General features: G+C 34.9%; 1 protein-coding gene across 1 annotated transcript; it reads right to left on the reverse strand.

The window, feature by feature from the left end:
- Positions 1 to 324: 324 nt before the first annotated feature.
- On the reverse strand, positions 325 to 16,860 carry LOC144372650 (cysteine-rich secretory protein LCCL domain-containing 1-like). Its single transcript, XM_078035964.1, has 10 exons — positions 16,719 to 16,860; positions 15,781 to 15,921; positions 15,538 to 15,598; positions 15,363 to 15,429; positions 15,027 to 15,156; positions 12,936 to 12,980; positions 12,767 to 12,839; positions 7,240 to 7,315; positions 2,985 to 3,115; positions 325 to 454 (listed from the first exon to the last, which is right to left on the reverse strand). The coding sequence occupies exons 1-10, from the start codon at positions 16,858 to 16,860 to the stop codon at positions 403 to 405; spliced, it is 918 nt and encodes a 305-aa protein (XP_077892090.1). The 3' UTR covers positions 325 to 402.
- Positions 16,861 to 21,003: the final 4,143 nt, after the last annotated feature.

A 21,003-nucleotide genomic window follows, 5' to 3' on the forward strand; every position in this document is an offset into this window, starting at 1 on the left:
TAGAATTGATTATTTTTAAATGCACCAGATAATTTTCTGAGGACCATTCACATTCAATGTTGAGATTTGTTTTATTAGTAGCATATACAAAGCACCATATAATATAACATATATAATGTAGAACAATCATGACTATGTAATTAACTGTAGAAATAACTGCTAAGAAAATATAGCAATATTTAACACAGGATTTCTAAAACCATTACATATTCATTACTTTTTTCAAAGTTAATGTCCCATGTTTTATTTTATACATTTTGTCTATCAATTTTTATGCAGTTGGCACTTTTGGGGGGCTGAAAATAGCTGCTCTCTTCGGTACAGTAATGTTACAGTTTTATACAAACTTCAGAAATATGACATTTGGAATAGTCTTTATGATCCCCTTCCAAGTGTTCCATTTCACACAACAGCAAATACTCTGAATGCCTTTCCTCCTGGAGGACTCTGTAAACTGCAGAAATGAAAAAAACATATTGATGTCATCTCTAAACATAATCCTTCTAATAAATCATGCTGTCTTATGACAGTTATATGAATCCAGACGATTAACTTTCTAAGGCCACTATAATTTGTAGCTATTGGAATGTGTGAGTGAGGATGACATAATTCTTTAAATTTTGGTTGTACGCTAGACTGAAAGTTCATTAAAGAAATTGAAGATGTGCAATAGGAGTAATAGTAGTCTCTAGAAAATGTCACAAAGTCTGTATCAAGTTTTCATATTTTATTTCCTTTGATTCTAATAAAACAGAGCTAGGCACTCATCACTCCACTTTTTTGAGGTAATGCGGAGACTCAGTTTACAATTGATTTTTATAGACAAAAGTTAACTCCAAGTCAAAAAGATGTCTGATACTTAAGCAATATTGTGGAGTACTAGGTCAGTATCATTTCTGACAGAATTTAAATTATATCGCTATTGCATAGATTAATTCTTCATAACATCCACATTCTCAAGGAAATATTAGCAGGAAAATTTAATGGTGAAGTCTGAAAAGATTCAAAAATTTCTTCACCAAAATGGGAAAACACACACACACACACACACACCACAAAGCATGCAGTGTTATTTTGGAGGTACTTTTAAAACAGAGTTAAAAGTAATGAGAACCATAAATTCTACTCTTTATTAAATTGTTTATTTTTTATTTGGCATCAATGATTAAACTACATTTTGCTTAAATTTCTAGAAATTAAAACATATTGATAAGACCATTAATCATTATTTCATCTTTCAACTAGAAGCTTTTGAAGTTTTTGCTTTTTTACATAATTCTATTGGCTTAATAATTTTAAAAGATTTTAAAGGCAATAAACGATCAATACAATGAATGCTAAGAAAGAGATAAAGTGTAAGTGCTTTCATGTATTTCTTTATATATATGTAATAAAAGGAAGAATTTTAGGAGTTTTTTAAAAATTTTTTTTAATATTTATTTTTTAGTTTTCGGCAGGCACAACATCTTTGTTTGTATGTGGTGCTGAGGATCGATCCCGGGCCGCCTGCATGCCAGGCGAGCGCACTACTGCTTGAGCCACATCCCCAGCCCTGGAAGAGAATTTTAAAGTGAGAAAAATGATGCAGAAACCACAAATGTGCATACACACACAAAATATATGGATGGACACACATGCACCAAGTTTTTCACACAAGCAAATGGTCAAGTTCAAGGTTTATCTCTGAGCCCATAGCCTTAGTGTGGAGTCTGAGTTCAGGGATTATTAAGTTATGTGACCTTGGGCACGTCAATTATTTAACCAACTTGGAACATCAGTTAACATGTATATACATCAGAGTTGACAGAACTGAATAGACATTATGGGGCTTTTGGTGAAGTTGAGAGAAAATACTTAGAGTATGGTAGTGCCTAGTGTCTGGAATATTCATATCAGATACTCCAAAATTATTATTCTCAATTTTGTTAGAATGCCATTTTATAGCTTCAAGATGAATTTAAGAAATATAAGCAGTGAATGGAATCATATCACTCAGGTTAGCTTATAATGGAAATATCAGATTCTATAGACTCAAGAATTCACTTTGCATATCATATCTGATTCTCAAGGCCAGGAGGCAAGTTATTGAGAAATCCCCCTCTCAATAATGGCCTCTTGATATGATCTCATCTGAATATAGATACTAAATGCAGATTTGTCTTTTTATGAGGCTGATACCCAGAAGGTTATGTGAAAGACAATCTAGATATCCTGCATGGCATATCCTGTGGTGTTCTTTAGAGTAACTAGTTGATATACGAATCCTCCATTGGTAATTTTGGAAATCCCAGGAAACACCTAAAAGTTAGGGATTTTATTCTGTGTCTATACAAATAAGTGGGACATAACATTACTTCCAAAGTACCGATAATTTCAAAAAATCATTGAGGGTTCATTTATCTTATTATTTATTAACACTTGATAAGGTGAGCCACATGAATTTTTCTCAAATCCCCAAGTATATATAATACTAATGAGCTAAATACCATGATAGGACCTGAATGAGTTCATTTACAACATACAAGGCATCCAAGTTCCAGTGCAAAAGAGAATTTGGTTCTAGGGAAAATCAGACTCATTATTTTTGTCAAATACTTTGTCAGATAACTGGATTAGAGAAATATTCAGTGCCTTGTTCATCGAGAAAGAATTAAGTATAAAACCTAATCTAGAAAATCCAAAAGAGGATGAAAGAAATTTCTTAATTATAAGAGCAATTAACAAAAGAGTGGTTCTGACTTGTAATCCGATTTTCATGTTGATTTTTATAAGCCTGCAGGAGACAGGCACCTCTGGTACTGCAGATTCTCCCACCCCTGGAAAACCAGTCGTTACACAAGTATGTAAAGGAAACACCCAAGCTGGGTCGCCTAATGAAATCATGTGCAAGTGGGTCTGCTGTGAAGCAACCATACATCACAAGGTAGGTACATGAAAACAATTGCACACACTACACATACACATACACACATGCTTGTTTTTACCTTTCTGAGAAGATTCCATTCTGAAAAGAAGCCGTGTAAGTCTTCCTTTTGTCCACAGGCATAACATCAACATAACCACCATGATTTTGAACCACTCCAGCATGTACTGCTGCTCCGCAGATACTGGACAGCTGAGGAGGCAAGGAGAAAAATGTGCCACTATTAGGAAAGTACTGCGGAACTTGCACAGCTTATTCTTCTACTTCTGACATCTGTCTATGCAGCCATTTAAGAGTTCCTGGACAATGTTTGGCATATAAAGGAATGTTTCAAAAGGCACAAAGTCAAAGCCAATCCTGAGAAAGTCTGAAGGAAGATGTTGAGGGTGGCTGCCATGGTAACACCCTTCCACCATCTAATCTACAAACACTAGTGCTGTACAAAAAACAGGCTTTTATAGTCAAAGAAATAAAAAAGCAAATTAGGTCCTTTTATCTCCTCAGGGTCCTATGTGTCATTATTAAATTTTACCCTTTGCTGATGCATACTGAAATCAGTCTGCTGAAATGTTCATAGGTTGGATTATCTGTGCCTCATTCATGTTCCCTTTTGACTTCCATATAACCATATCTCTATGGTCCATTTGCCAAAATATAGGCATATATTAAATGGGGATTTTTTTCCTATTACATAATAAAATTCTATGCAGAAATGTTTTGCCCTACAGAATAACACAAAGTGACCAGATTACAGACTACACTGTTATATTGTGTGCATTTACAAATATTTAGCAATGAATTCCACTATTATGTGTAATTATAATGCACTAATAAAATATTTATGACAAAAAAGAAAAAATTATAGCTTCTACTTAGATTTGCAACAGTTATTATTACTCTGGTTTGAAGGACCTGACATGAGTATTAGAAAAATGGCTTTGTTTACAATGTACCAGTTACATAATCTGAATTTAATAAAATTTCTATGAAGGAGAAAATTACTGTTTCAAGTCTAATACTTTCAAAATTTTTAAATGAATTCTAAAAGTCAAATAATTTCTTTTGGCCTATCACAGTCTTTCCTAGATTTTACTATTGGCTTTAAGCCAAATGTTCTACTAAAATTTGTCGATAGCTGAGTGCAGCCTAAGGAAATCCCATAACAGGAAATGCCTGAACTGTTTCAGTATAGAGCCACCCACCTCAAATCCCCATGGGTCTTTCCCAGTCTCATTGGCATGTTCTGTTCTTATCTCTCTGCACATGTGGGTGATTGAATATGCTTTTTTAAAGTTCACATAAGCGTGTATATCTTACGTGACCTTGCTTTCTCGCTGTGCTCTGAACTCTGTGCCATCAGTCAGTATTTATTAGCTCAAAGAGCCTGCAGCCAGGCTGTTTAATCCTTCTCAGGCTTTTCCTATCTCACAAAAATACCACACATCTAAAACCTTGTGTCCAGACTCTAAGGAGGCATTTTATTGACCATATGAAAGGCCCACACTGAATTCATAATCGTATCCAAATACAGTTCATAACACATGGAAATAGAAACAGTTCTGTACATATATTTTTGCTCTTCTGTTAAAAGGGTAATATCAGCATTTTTCCCCCCAAGGCAACAAAAGTGCTTAGATGATAACATTCACTAAATCCAAACACTTTTACTATGTTTGACTATTGTTTAGCTTACAGCTCTGCAGTCAGCAGGCATTCCAGCTGAGTTCAAAAGTCAGAAGTTTTTTTTTTTCATATCCATACTTTGTAAGAATATATTATTTGAAAGAAATAAGAATTTTCTCCATGCATATAGTGGAATTTTGTAATGAATGTGAAATTAACAATCTGTAATAAACTACAAATAAAAATTCAATGCAGTAAAATGTGCACGTTCTAACTCTACAGTGTAAAGTAGGAGAGGGCGGAGAGAAAGAGAAATCCAGAGGGAGGCAATTTGGTTGACTCATGCTCATCTTTCCATATCAACTTTATTTAAAGGGATTATATATATTGTAGGAGCTGGGAACCCTGGAAATTATTGGTTTAATCTGACTCTGCACTCCCCATGTGACTGTAATTTTTATATTGCCAACTTATTCCCTAAAGAACCAAATAATGATACATATTATCTACCCACTTCACTGAGATAGGAAGATAAAATGATCTCAGGATACAAGATCTAACAAACTAATTCTAGAAAATGGTGGCTTCAAGGTATAGAATTGAATGGACTATTCTGAAAGACTTCTTTACAGGCATGACTAAAATTAAAAATTCTGATGCTTAATGGGAAAATCAGAAGAAACAATGCTTCTGGAAGTCTCTGAAGAGTCCAGATAGACACATTCCTACACATTCATTAGTTGTGTTCAGCAAATATTTATGTGTAAGATATTTGCTTAGTGTCTGATGCCACTGTGTGCTCTAGGTTCTGTCAGAGCAGGAACAAGCATAACTTGGCAGATATCGAAGAAGTGATGAAGAAATGATGGATAGCACAGCTGCTGCCCTTGAGGAACTCACAAACTAATAAGACAGACAGGGTAACCAACAGGATACCTAACAAAATAGGTAAAGTGGTAAAGGCAACACAATAGGAGATGAAAGCAGGATGAATTCATGCTTGAATTAGGAGGGCCAGCAAGGTACCTCACAGAGAAAGTAGCAATAATTTGGAATATAAGAAACAGCCATGATTTTGACAGAAAAATTTCAAAAAGGGTGTATTTCAAAGAGATAAGAATATAAACACAAATGTGAGGGCTAGCAAATTCCAGGTATCTGTAGGACATTTAAGCTGCTGACAGTAATAATGCAAATTGCAAATCTAAAGCTTGTAATGCTTAGAATGGGAGAATAATTTCAAAGCTGAATTTGGGAAAACCTTGGACTCAAATGAATGTTTCAAAAGAGACAAGGTGGTAATATGCATATTTCAGGCTTCTTTACACAATCAGATTCTTGTGGTATTCTATTGAATAAGTACACTCTTACTTTGGATTGTGTAGAGGGGAGTGAGAGGAGGGGTGGGGGGGGTTGGCAATGCAAAAGACAGTAGAATGAGATGGATACTATTACCCTATATACATGCATAACTACACTATTGGTGTGACCCTATACTCTGTACAGCCAGAAGAATGAAAAGTTGTGCTCCATTTGTGTACAATGTGTCAAAATGCATTCTACTATCATGTATAACTAATTAGAGCAAACTAAAAAATCAAAACAAGAAGATTCTTAAATTTGTTTTTGTAACTTTTTGGCTTAGAAATCTGTGATGGTTTATACATGTCTTCAGCATGAAATCTAAACTCATCAGCATGACTTTCAGCGTCTTCACCTAGATTCTTCTCTCTCTTTCAGACTAATTTGGCTGTGGCCTTTCTTAGCTCCAATGTTCAAGGTATGGCTATGAGCAACATATTTAATCCATGTATTTGTAGATATCATGCAAACCACCCAGAATGTTCCATAATCTCCTCTACCAACCAACACTTTAAACCTTGCTCAAAGTACATTTATCCATAAGGAAACCATCATGGTTAATATTCATTGTTAAACCCTCTTAAGTCATCTACTTACAGCATACATGCAATTAGTTTCCTTTTGTACTTTAGGGAATGACCTGATTTGTATTCTAAGCTACTTCTCAAGTAGATCTTTTTAAATTTTTCAACTAAGTTTATTAAGGAATAATTTACATAGAATAAAATTTACCAATTCAACCTTTTCTAAAAAGGCATACACTTCAGTGACTTTGTCAAACATATAGTCATGTAACCACTAGAATACTTTCTATGCATTTAGCAAATTCTATATGTTTAGCAAATTCGTAGTCATCCAATTTATACTTCAGATGTGGATGAATTAAAAGGAAGAAAAAATAAAAATGCATTTTCCTTCCCAATAATGCCTCCAAGGTTATTCCTTTAAGTGCCTGATATAAAATACATGAAAAAGATATATGCTAGGGAGTGATATGGGCCAAATCATATTGTCATATTGTGTGTATGTAGGAATATGTAACAACAAATCCAATCATTATGTATAACTATAATGCAATAACAAAAACTGTGGTGAAAAGACATACTGGAAAGATATAAATAACAACTTATGCAAAATAAACTATTTTACACTCATATTTGCACATGAATATATTCATTTTTCAGTGATATTATTGAGTGTTCCAAGAGTAAGTCTCTGGGTAAAGAAACTTTTCTTATTCTCTACATAAAGGCACATATATACATTTAAATACATGTATATATTTTTATATAAGCATGAATATTGAGATCTGTATTAATTAAGATACTTACATCAGAGTAAATTCGAGATCCAATTACACGAGCATAATGTGGATTTGCCTGCATACAGTTATGAGGACAATATACTCTGAAAAAAAAAAACTCATGTAATGTAAGTGGTTTACATCAGTCATTCTTATTAATAAGGACATACGCATTCATACACAGAACCAAACTCAACATTGTAAACCCTATTATTTTTTTCTCTCCTGAAGTAGGTCAATAGTACAAGCAGGCAATCGGCACAATTGCTTCTGTTTATTTTATCCACATCTAAGTTTCAGCACAAATGTGAGATCTTAAATTTAGTCAGGAAGACATTTAACTTGGGGATTCAAAGCAGAAGAAAACATCAAAAGCACCTTTATGCAGTGGGGAATCTGCTACTCATTATGTCGGTAGAAAAATGTAGTCAACAGACAACTAGGAAAATCTGAGTCACTGTCATAACATCTCATAGTTCCTTTTCTGTTTACATATTTTGTCTTATATTCAATTCATGGCTTTAATTATCTTTTACAAACACCTGATTTCCAAATTTGTATCTGCAGTTGGGACTTCTTTTATTCAAAAATTATAGTTGGGTGAGGTGGCACATGTCTATAATCCCAGAGGCTCAGGAGGCTGAGTCAAGTTCAATGCCAGCCTCAGCAAAAGCAAGGCTCTCTCTCTCTCTCTCTCTCTCTCTCTCTCTCTCTATATATATATATATATATATATATATATATATATATATATATATATATATCTCCTGCCATTTATTCAACCCTCCTGTTAGTTTGAGGTCTAATAAATATCTCAAATTTATTTTGTATGAATAAAAATTCCTAATCTCTACTCCCCAAATCTATTTCTTTGTAGGATTCCCATCACAATACATGGTATTTTCATTATTATAGGAGTCTCAGCCAAAATCTTTATTCTACCCATGGTCCCTTTCTTTATCTCACACCTTACATTCAACCCAGCCATTTCTATTGGCTACACCTTAGGATATATCTAAGATCAGAGAATCCCTAAGCATCTCAAGCTCAGTGACTCTGGATTCTATCATCTACTGTCAAATTGACTGCAACAGGCTCTCCAGGGATGATCTTGTTCATTACTGGTTCTCTCCAATCTATATCCATATGTATAAGTCCAAACACATCATTTCTCTTCTTCAAATACTCCAGGAGCTTTCCATTTCATTCAAAGAAATGACAAGATGCTTAGAATGTCCAATAAGCCCTGCATATTCAGTACACCATTAACTTTCTGAGCTAAACACTCCTCTTTTCCTTCCTCACTCTACCCCAGTCATGATGGTTTGACATGATATTTCTTAAACACAATGTGATTCTGCCTTGGGACATTGGGACATAATCATATTCTTCTTTGCATAAAAAGTTCTTTCTCTAGATATCCTATTGCTTGTTATCTGACTGGATTAGTTCATGTAAAACAAATTTCCCAAAACTTTATTTAAATATAAAGTTCAATTATCAGTGTTTAATCAAAAATATTTTCAAATCTACTCCTAGAGTTAAAGAAACTGTCATATAGCACATTTTTAAAGATCAATTGCTCTTCTTAGTTTATTCTCTCCCCCTATCTAGTGTACACACATGCACATGCATGCAAGCATGCGTGCCAACACATATTCATGCACTAAAAGGAAATATAAACCAACATTGGAAAAACTAAAATTAAGTTTTTCATATTAAATGAGATTCTCAATATAACAACTACATGAAAATCACTGTGGATGGTGGTATCAATGATTTTCAAAATTTTCATTGAAACTACCTTAACCAATTAAGCAGCTCTTCCTCAGGATAGCTTTTAAAAATAGCTCTAGTTCTTATTTCTAAAATATGCATAACACTGTATACTTCAGACTGTACATATTTCATATTTCAATATCTAAACCAGAACTATTTAAACAATAAGAAATAAATCTGAGTGTTTTATAACTTTGAATTTAAAAATTGACCATTATAAAAGAGAGTGTTGCGGGGCACAATGGCACATGCCTGCAATCCCAGTAGCTATAGAGCTGAGCCAGACTCAGTAACTTATAGAGGCCCTAAGCAACTCAGTGAGACCCTGTCTCTAAGTAAAATATAAAATAGAGCTGGGGATATGGCTCAGTGGTGGAGTGTCCCTGAGCTCAAAACTGGTAGCCCCATCTCCCCCCCCAAAAAAATAAATTGTCTGGGGTTTTAAAGAACAAAGGGTGTCCCTTAGACTGGAAAATGAGCTGACTATATTTGGGAACTGTTGGACATTCACTGCCCTCCCACTGGTTGTAAAACTACCTGCTATGCCCTTAAAGTCATGCTGTGTGAACTCTACCTTACTTATATTAACACTTGGTTTACAGAAGGCCAAGGTCAATAGCTTTGAGGTGAGTTAATATCTACTTAGTTAAGTTCAGGTAAAAGCAGAAAAGACAGGGCAACTTTTTTGCTTATATCCTATATCTATTTTTAACATCTCGTTACATTCTACAGAGAAGGTAGGCAGTGATCTAGTAAACATTCCATTATCTATATTGTGCCTGTAAGCCTTGAATTAAAATGCTAACACATTTTAATGACACTTTTACATCTTAAGTATTTAATAACTTTAAAGACCTAATTATTTATAGATAAATGTAAAGCAGGATAAGATTTCTAGTAATACAAATGTGCGTGCCCACACACGTGCATACACACACACACACACACACACACACAAATTCTACAGTTTATTTTAGGTTATTCTGTAGCTATGAAACCTCCCAAGGACATGACTATGCAAGCAGTCCTTCATATCCTTCATTAGCTACTTTATTTATATTATCCTTGCCATTGTTCTCCAGGATATACCCTTAAGTGAAATAAAACTCTAAGGTAGATATATCAATCATATAGTTCCCTAAAAGTTATAAACTATTATATCAGTGATACAATTATGACCTAATTTATGAGCTATTAAAAATTTTACATGAGAAAAGATAATCTTGGTTTCACTATTCAATAAAACAAAAAGTTAAAAAGTGTATAAGGAGGTACTTTCCAAACTACATAACGTAAAAATCATGTATAAATTATTAACTCTATGGTTTTATTATTTGGTGAAAACATAATAAAATTGAAATTTAAAAATTTATATCATTTTCCTTTTTTGGATGCTTCCCTTCCTGGAATAAGACAAGAAGTAGGAAAGTCATTAATTAATATTTTACTTGAATGATTTTTCTCTATGGGAAAAATATTTTTATACATACTGTGAGAGAGACAGAATTACCATTTGTTGAGTATTTACTTAAGAAAGACTTTATAGTCTATGCTTCATGGAGATTATGCTTATTATTTATTCCTACTCATTTAGCTGCATGGGCCCTAGCATAGTACTGGCATATATTGAATAATAAATATTTATAAATGTGGAATTTTGATGCTAAAATTCATCAACTTCACCTATCAATATATCTCTACTTCTCCCTATAAACATATAATCTGTAAATACAGGACTAGTCTGAAAAAAATCCTGCAAAATTTTCTAAAATTACATAATGACTTAATCAAATCAGTAGGCTTTGTAATAGCATAACTGGTGAAGCTCTAGAAACAGAAGATTATATTATTATAACAAATTTTTAACATAGCCAGGCAACAAGTAGCACATGCCTATAATCTCACTGGATTGGGAGGTTAACACAGGAGGATCATGAGTTCAAAGCCATCCTCAGCAAAATTGAGGTGCTCAGCAACTCAGTAGGACCCTGTCTCTAAATAAAATATAAAATAAGGCTGGGGATGTGGCTCAGTGGTCAAGTGCCCCTGAGTTCAACCTCCAGTACCCCAAAAAATAAAAATATAAAAAATGTTTAACATATAGTTCATTTGTGGTCAGATGGTGAAAAAGTATACAAAGAATTTCATACAGTAAGGGATCCTCAAAGTATTCCATCCATTTTGTAATCTGCTGACTTCAATAAAACACATATGTGCTGAAGAATCCAGAAGTCTCAAATCAGTATGCACCAAGTTAGCTGACCAAAAACATTACAACAGTATTCTTGCATTAGAGTAGAAATAAAAGGATTTGGTGTTCAAAAGGAAACAGGTTAGATATTCCTGTGCAAAAGAATTGATACCTTAAATCACATCAATAATTGAGAATCTTCCTTCTGACAGATGAAGTATTTGCTTTCCTGTATCAACCACATAGTCTTCTGTTACTTTGTCAACAACAAGCTCATTCTTTAACTGAGATATTACTTCAGTTTTAAAAGGGTTTTCCTAAGTAAATACATTTTACCATATAATTAGATTCCTTAATCTTTTTTTGGCTGGGGGGGTGGGGTTAGCAGGAATTGAACTCAGGAATGCTTGACCACTGAGCCACATTCCCCAGCCTTATTTTGTATTTTATTTAGAGATAGAGTCTCACTGAGTTGCTTAGTGCCTCACTTTTGCTGAGGCTATATTTGAACTCATGATCATCCTACCTCAACCTCTGTCATCAAACTACCATTATTTCTCTAAATCTCATTATGAGTTTGGGAAGTAGCATGTCTATGATTAAGACAGTATGTGTAGGCACATAGTTTACTTTTCTTCTGTGTTGATGATGGCTTGTGGATGTACTGTTCCTCTAATAGTGTTCATCTTAGCTTGGTTCAGAAAAGTGAAGACTTTTTCTTCATTATTTTATAGTAGATAAATTTCATTATAATTTTTAAGAACATATTAAAAACTAAAAGAAAAGCAGACATAGGCCTTTTGACTTATGAGTTGCAATTAGATTAATCTAATTTAGAAACTGAATAGCAATGCTAAAACTACATCATTTCAGTGTCTATGGAGGAACATTTTGTAGAAAGAATGTTTCTGTATCTCAAAATTCATATGATAGGACCTCTTTGAAGGGAATTAAGGTTACAACATGACAAAAGGGAGGGCCCTTTACCAAACATAAGAATTAGTGACCTTCCAAAAAGAGATACAAGGGAGTAAGCCCTTTCTCCAGCCACCATGTGAGGACACAAAATACTTGATGCTGCCTGACAGTTAGGAAGAGTCCCAATAAGTAACCAAATCATACGGCAACTTGATTTTGGACATCCCAAACCTCTAGAACTGTGAGGAAAACATTTTTGTTGTTTATACCATCTGGTCTATGGCATTTTATTATAGTAGCCCAAGCAGACTGATAAAGAACTCTTTTGTAGCAAATATGAACATACAAATCACATGCACCATCCTTGTTGCTAAAGAATAGCAGTAAGTACTCTGGAATTTGGAGAAGACATACTAGGAGGGCCAGGAGTGTGTGAAGTTTGTGAAGTCCTATCACTTTTTACTGCTTAGCAGTTCAAGATCATATGTATATGATCTTTTTTTATAGTCAATAAATTCCACTATAATTTGAATCCTGGAGACATAGAATTTCATGTAAAAACAGACTAAAGCCATACACACACACACACACACACACACACACACACAAACACAAACATACATATGCACATATACATACACACATAAGAAAATTTAGAAAACATTGCCTTGGGCAATGTGAAGCAGGCTTATGAAATGGACAGAGCTGTTCCACAGTAGTTTCACAAGTCACAGCCTGAACTGAAGAATAAAAGCACAAAACAATAAGTGACTCTGTTAGAAATAAAAACCCAACACACAGTAATAAGGAAATGAGATTTAAAAAAAAAGTGTCACCTGTTACTTTAGAGACTGTGAAGGAATTAGCAGACTGATATTTGCTAAAGATAAAAAGACAGTAATATCAATCATTTGCTTTTAGGCATCATCATAAGTGTAACTGCTAGGGCCTTTCAGATCCATGCACACTGTATTTTTAAAATATTTTTCATTAAAATGTAAGTAGAGATATAAGTATACCCATGTAAGTAGAGATATAAGAATACATCACCTAGGCTAAATCCATACTACCTTCACTTCTTAACATTAGAGGGTGGTTTCTTTTCATTATTAATCTCAAAAATAGATAATAACACAAACAATGTACATACTATCTACACATTGGTTACATATCAAATTTAAAATTCCCAGTTTCTATGGAATCCACAGAGATAAACACAAGACAATGTTGTATAAAGCCTAAAAATAATATGTCCCTTAAAGGAGTATGCATTAATCAATTTTTATTTATCCTCATATCTAGTGAAGTGTCTATAGCACATGAATGAATCTCGCCTCATTATATGAATTATTAAAAATAGGAACATAAAGTTAGGTACACCATTGTATGTCAAAATTTTAATTGCTTATGCATGTCCAGATTTTGAGATAAATACCTGTTGCAGAAGGTAAAGATTTTTGTGATGGTATGTGTGTGTATGTCTGTGGGTGTGTGTGAAAATATATATATATATATTTGGTACTGAGGATTGAACTCAAGGCCACTCGGCCACTGAGTCACATCCCCAGCCCTATTTTGTATTTTATTTAGAAACAGGGTCTCACTGAGTTGCTTAGCTCCTCACTTTTGCTGAGGCTGGCTTTGAACTCAAGATCTTCCTGCCTCAGCCTCCCAAGTTGCTGGGATTACAGGTGCACCACCACACCCAGCCATGTGATGGTATTTTTAGCATGGATATGATGTGTTCACCCTCTGAACATGTTAGCTCAGTATTGAAGGTGCAAATCTTAACAATCTTTTATTTCAGTTTCAAATTTAATATTTAATATTTATCATCTGCAATGTGACATCCCTCCCAATAACATTATTTGAGTCACAAAGTATATATATAACCTATCAAATGTAGTACACTTAATATTTCAAGAGAATTTCTACAATAGACAAGCAAAACTTAAACTTAAGAGAAAATATAAATGTTCTTTAATACAATATGCAGAGCTTGGCTTAATAAAGATAATAACTAGTAATTATTTATTGATGTAATTTATAAAATTTTGCTGAATGAATTAGCTAATAAATATTTCTACAAATATATTTTACTAAAGAGAGTTTTGCAAGTAGCTAAAACCTACATATCAAGCCTCTGAAAAAAACTGTATACATTAAAGTTCATTTTGCAAATTTTAATAATTTATTTTCTATAACTATGTATTCCAGCTTAACCCTACTATGGAGCTTGATTAGATTAAATTGCATAGTTACAAAGAAAGGAAATTACATTTGCTAAGAAAAACATTCTTCTGAGGCTCAACAATTCTTCTGAGGTTCAAAAGACACTACACAAAAATATGTCAAAATATTATTTCTATTTCCTATAGAAAAATGAACAAAACTGTAGTGTTTTAGAATAAAGTACTTAGTGTGTATAACATGAGAAACATTGAAAACAGTAATCAGTGCTTCTTATGGTATTGAATTGTATTTAGACTGACAATGGAAGACAATATAGTATATTATAGACTTAGCTAAATGTTCTTTACCAAGTAATCTGATTTAATTTATTAAAAAATTGCTGTTGCATAAAATAAACCATTTTCCTTAAACAGAGCAGAAAGAATATGCAAATTAATTAGTCTTCTCTGGGGTATCACTTGCCATAGCTAAAAAATTCATTGCTTTATATTAAACTGTAAATTTACACATTCTTAATGAAACTCTTGAAAATTCAGATCATGCCCTTTATAAGCAAAAAGGTTTCAACTTTGAATTTAGATCCTTTTTCTTCTTCTAATCTATGGACATTAAGTAGCTAAAACACATCTTGAAAATTACCAACTTCTCTCTTCATTAATTAAATGCTTCTACACTTTGCCCTAAAAAAATGTTTTAGTTCATTTTTACAATTTAAAATCATCTGGGTACTTTCCCTATTGTTTGAACACTGTTTCTATTGGATTTGATGAAATAATGTTTTCTTCCTTGTCTGGTGATATCAACCCAACCACCCTCATTGTCTATGATACCATAATGAATTGAAGCTCTACAGATGCTGGATTGCTTGAAGGAAGAAAGAGGAGACACCATGATGTTAAAATATTTAATCTCTGCCTAAGACAAAACTACTTGCTACTGATATGACTTTAAATTAAATAAATATGTCTAAGAAAAATATACTTAATATAAGTTGCTATATCCCACATGCAAATCTTAAAAATTATAGGGAAGGATTCTATTTCCATAAAATTAACATTTTTGATACCTACTATTTCATAATGTACACTGCCAATGACTTTAGCTTTACTATCCAAACAGCCAGCAGGACATTCATACCTAAATGAAAGTAATGGAAACAAAATTTAGCTTCTCTGTACACCAGTTTGAAATAAAAAGATTTCTTATATATTGTCAGTTGATTTTGAGAATGATAGTAAGTATTACCTATTACAGGTTGTCCCTTTGCACTCGTCTCGTAATCTTACTTCACAAGAAACAATCTGGGCTAAAAAGGAAAATAAAAGAAAACACCAAAATCATCTAGATAATGTAAAAGCTGCTACATTTGTTATGTATAATACAATGACAAGTTTGGGTTCATTCCCAAATGAACCAAATTAACAAAATCTACATGGCCTGGCCATCTAGGACAAATTTTAAATTCTTATAGTGATGCAGAGGTCTTACACATTTGCTGTATGCTAATGACCTCATTTCTATTGCTGTCATCCGATCTTGTCTGGACCTGGGTATCATGAACTTGTGCCTGCTGTCGCTCAATTTCATTGGTTTCCTCTTCTCGAGGAGGATAATAGCTATCTGACCCTTCTGTCAGAAAGAAAGAGATATTTGAGAAAAATTAATCCCAGTTTACATGAGCAAAAGTTACTAAATAATGAAATGCCTGTATACAATGTTTAGTATTTAAAACTACAAAAATCAGTACTATTTTGGCACAGATTTTATCTTAAAGCCATAATGTTATGTACTACACTAAAGTAAATGAAATACACATACAGGACTTTGAGCCCTTGATTCATCTGTGTGAGTATCTGGCTAATATTCAGTCGAGTCATTTCTAAACTCTCCTTGTATTTCAGTATGTCATTATGAAAACCAAGGCCAAAACTTTCAATACCCCTGGTTAAAAAGAAATTCTATGACCTTATATTATAAGATGCCATTCTTACAAGATCAAGGTCACCTTAACATTGGAATTAATTTACCTCACATTGAATGTACCACATGGCCTCATTGAAGCTGCATGGTAGTGTTTTTGTTTTTATTTTTTTTCCAGATGCAGCTAAATGCTCCTCCATTAGATGACAGCACTTTCTCACAGATCTCTTTAGGGCACCGTTGAGCTAGGAACATATATGTAAGAACTATTACTGAATGTCACAAAGTAGCTGTCTCTCTCTCTCTCTCTCTCTCTCTCTCTCTCTCTCTCTCTCTCTCTCTTACTCTCTCTCTCTCTCTCTCTCTCTCTCTCAATCTCTCTCTCTCAATCTCTCTCTCATGCATGGGAGGCGGGGGAGAGAGGTGCCATTTCTATTGTTGAATATCCCCCCACTCCCCCACCATGCACATACTTGGTGACTTCAGAACTATCTAGTCATACTTGCCAACCTGTCCTTCAGGAACTCCAGCAAGACACAGAGGTGACAGATTTTCCCTGCTCCACACTGAAGACTCAGCTAGAACAGTCATGGGCTGGGGTGACTTGACAGCTGGAGTCTGGAATCTTCTGGAGGCATCTTTGTTCATGTCTGGGGGTGGGCACTGCCATCTCCTGGACCACAGCTGGTTCTGTTGACTGCGGCACTGATTAGGGTTTCTTTATGTAGCCTGGGATCACTTACAACATGGCTGCTTCCAGGTAGCTGAATGGACACACTGGCACAGGGTCCAAAACTGAGCATCTGAGCTAGCAGGGCAGAGCTGAATGAATTCTGTGTTGCAGCCTCAGAAGTCACAAAGATTTGCTCACTAAGGCCATTTGTCACTAAGGCCATTTTCAAGGGGAGATGATTTAGACCACTCCTGGATGAAAGTGGCCAATTATGTCATGTCTAAAATTTTTATGACCTGTGTGCATTCTGTGTATCTTGATTTCCTATTCCTTGAGGGGTCTTTTACTTTTTGCATTACTCAGGATCTGTCTATGGGGCCTGGCTTTGAAGAAAGGTTTTATTAATATTGATGGAATGATAGGTGGATATTGGAGATGTGAATTTTTTTCAGATCTTCATCCATATTCTGAACATTTGAAGGTCACATGTGTTTTGTGCCCTGCTGTGCCTTCAGAGAATACCAATGTGTGAATGAATCATGAGGAAAGCCCTTCTTTGCCTGCTCAGTGACCTCTAAATTCCCTGGGTTTAGTTCTCATTGATGGATGGAAGATGATAAAGCAATAGTGTCACTCCCTTTTACTTGTTTGGTATTTGGACTAATAACTTGTTTTTGTGTCTCTATTGCCCATGTGTCAAGGTACAAGAAGAAATATAGCTTGATATTAAGACTAAAATGCTTTCTTCTCTTCTGAGGAGTGTGAGTATAATTGAGCTGTAATGAACATGGTTGAGGTCATTTCCCAGGAATTAATGAACAACAGAATGTGTGCATGGCCTGAGTCTGAGTCTTTGGTCATTAACCTAGTTGTTCATTAATACTGGCCAGGAATGCTTTACTCGAAGCCATTACAACTCGTGCCATATGCAGCTACAATTGGGAAACATGAACATTACCTGTGCTAGCAGATATTTGTTTTCTCTGCATTCTCCATGACTACAGGAGGAGGCAGCCTTTCAAATCCCCACTCCAAAGTCTTGAAGTATCAAGGGCAGGACAGGTGTGGAGCTGAGGGCCTAGGAAGTACACCTTCTCTTCTGCAATATGATTATTATTGTTGTTTTTATTTTTATGGCAAAGAATGCTCTAAATTTAGAATGGTATCTGGACAGGGCAATCAGTAATCTGAGCTTTTTTGAGTAAAATCTGTGAAAAATCTTGGGTAAATCTTAATTTTTGACAGTTTTGACTGGCTTTTCTCTTCAAAGAGAAAGCTCTGGCTTTCTTCCCTTCTTCCCTGTCCTTTCCATTCTCTGTCTTCCCCCTTTCTCTTCTTTGTTCCTTTTAAAACTGTTTATGGAGGATGTCAGTCAGATACATTGTGGTCAGTGCTGAGGATCCAGTTGAAAATGTCAACAAACAAACTATTCCACTACAGTGAGGTCAATGTTACAGCAAAGAAATAGTCTAGGTACCATAGACCAAAGGTGTATGGTTCAGGGACCCTCAAGTGTCACTGGAGTTAGAGATATTTTGAAGAAGTTTGGTAAGTGTGAAGGTGGGAGAGGTGGGTGATGGTGGTGGATGATTCCAGGTACAAGAAACAGTCTACACCCATGCAAAGGAGACAATTTCATATCCCAGCAACTGTGTGGGGAAGGTGAAATGCAATGGAGGATAAAGTGCCCCAAATTTGGCTAGAGGCAGACACAAAACCCTCATGAATACATGGTAAGAAGGTTGAAGTTGATCTTGAAATTTTGGGGGGCAAGTACCAGGTATTGAATTCAGGGGCACTCAACCACTGAACCACATCCCCAGCCCGATTTGTATTTTATTACAGACAGGGTCTCACTGAGTTGCTTAGTGCCTCACTAAATTGCTAAGGCTGGCTTTGAACTCTCAATCCTCCTGCCTCTGCCTCCCAAGCCCCTGGGATTACAGGTGTGGGCCATTGTGCCCTGCCTTGATCATGAATTTTATCAGGAGTAATTAATGTTTTTAAGCAGGATAAAACATAATGAGGGTTGAGCTATACAAATCACTCATGAAATAACATGGAAGATGGATTGAAATACACCATGAACTGGAGGGGAGAGGCCTGGCTATGAATGAACAAAAGGCATATAACTGAGCTTAGGCTTGGCCTGAACTGATGGCAGGCCAGTGAGAGCAGAGGAGAGAACAGAGGCCCTTCCCATGGCCCTGGTTAAAAAGAAGTCCAGACTTCTTGAGTTCAGGCACTAAGTCTACATGTGGAACAGTTTTCAGGCTGTGGCTCTGGCTCCACCCTCACCCCCACCCCCCTTAAACTTTTGGCTCTGCTCTTATCATGAGCTCTGTCTTCTGTCTAGCTTCCCTAATGTGGTCACAACATAGCTGTCAGTAGTAACTGTTCAACATGCTTCTTTATTCAAGCTGAAGGGGAGACAAGAAAACTCTCTACCCCAAATTGGAACGATAAATTCTTTATTTTCTTATAACTTTTCAGGCTGGGAAATGCAAGACATAGGAGCTGGCATTGGGCAAGGGCCTTTTTGTGCCGTCATCCCATGAAATTTTTGAAAAGAGCCCACCTTAAAATTTTGAAAAGAGCTGCTCAGACATTTTGTAAAATATCCCCTGATTGAGATTTGCCTGATGCTGTCTCATACTTAGACTGGGGTCATGTAAAGTATATTTCTCTTCTTTCTTTGAATTTACAAGCATAAGAGTTGAATTCAACAGCATGGCAGTTACATACTACTCATCATTTGGCATTTCACCATGTAAGTTTATATGTTGATTTCTCAACCTAGACTGCAGGGTCACTGAAATAGGGATCATGTCTTTAAATCTTCTTGTATGGAACTCCTGGTGTTATATAGTTATCAGGGCTCAATGTGTATTCAGGAATTAAATCCCAATCCTAGATATCAGCTTAGTAAGATGTGCTAGATAGCTTCTTCATGCTTTAGGTTAAAATTAATTTGATATTTGAAAAGTGTAATAATCCATTTTCTCAGTGAAAATAAAAATAAAGAGCACTCTGAGAAAGGGAATACAATTTGGGTATAATTCTTGGGATATAAAATTAAAAGGCCATCTGCCTTTGAGCTGCAGCAGACGTGTAATTGATACGCACTGGCCATTTGCCACTTGAATTTTGCAGACATTTAATGCTGTAATGGTTTATACAGTAAGATTCTAAATACCCTTTGGAGAATAGCTGACTTTTCCTATAGTCTCTGTACTTCCTACCAGCAGATTAAAATTGGCTCTTAACTAGAGATTTGAACATAGAATTAAAATAAAATAAATTTGCATAGTGCCTTTTTGAAGATAGTAATTGGACAATATCTATAAAAAATTAAGATGATAAACTCTTGATCCTGCATTGTTCATCTAGGATTTCAGCTATGTGGAGAAAGATGTACACACATGAATGTTCTCTAAAGACAGCTTGCAATTATAAAATATTGAACGTTGCCTAATGTCCATCAATAAGGGATTGATTAAATACATTATATGTCATTCATATAATATGATATTGTGCAGCCTTTAGGAAACATAAAGTACTCTATAGGAACTGACAAGGAAAGATTTGCATAAATGTAGAGTGTTTTTGGAAGGATACACAAAAAACTACCTGGAGTGGGAGACAACCCTATTTTTGTAATATACTCCTTTGTATTTTAAATATTTTGAATCATAAAACATTTTATTTTTAAAATAAAGAAAACAGTATTAGCAGTTGAAAGTATTTAGATCCAAGACTGAAATGGCTAAATATCTAGGAAGAGTTGCAAAAACACCCTTGCCACATTATTTGTTTGTCCACATAATCATAATTAAAATTATAATATTCATTATCAAGGTCAATTTTCTCCTTTCTTTTCTTTTTCATTTTGTTCATCTGATCCCAGTTATTTTGTAACTGTTACTGCTCAGACTTGAATGGGTGGTTCTGACTGGTGCTTTTGAGGTGGGTGTCAGCAGAGGTAGAAGAGATGAAATAGGCTTGGGTTCTGGGTGGACAGCTCTTCAGGACATGGCTTTCACAGAAAGATGGTTATGTTTTAAACATTTTTATGTTCCCCTAAGAAAACTCATTTACCAACTAGAAGAAAGCTCTTT

This window comes from Ictidomys tridecemlineatus, unplaced genomic scaffold (assembly GCF_052094955.1).
Source record: "Ictidomys tridecemlineatus isolate mIctTri1 unplaced genomic scaffold, mIctTri1.hap1 Scaffold_140, whole genome shotgun sequence".
In the NCBI taxonomy this organism is placed as follows: Eukaryota; Metazoa; Chordata; class Mammalia; order Rodentia; family Sciuridae; genus Ictidomys; species Ictidomys tridecemlineatus.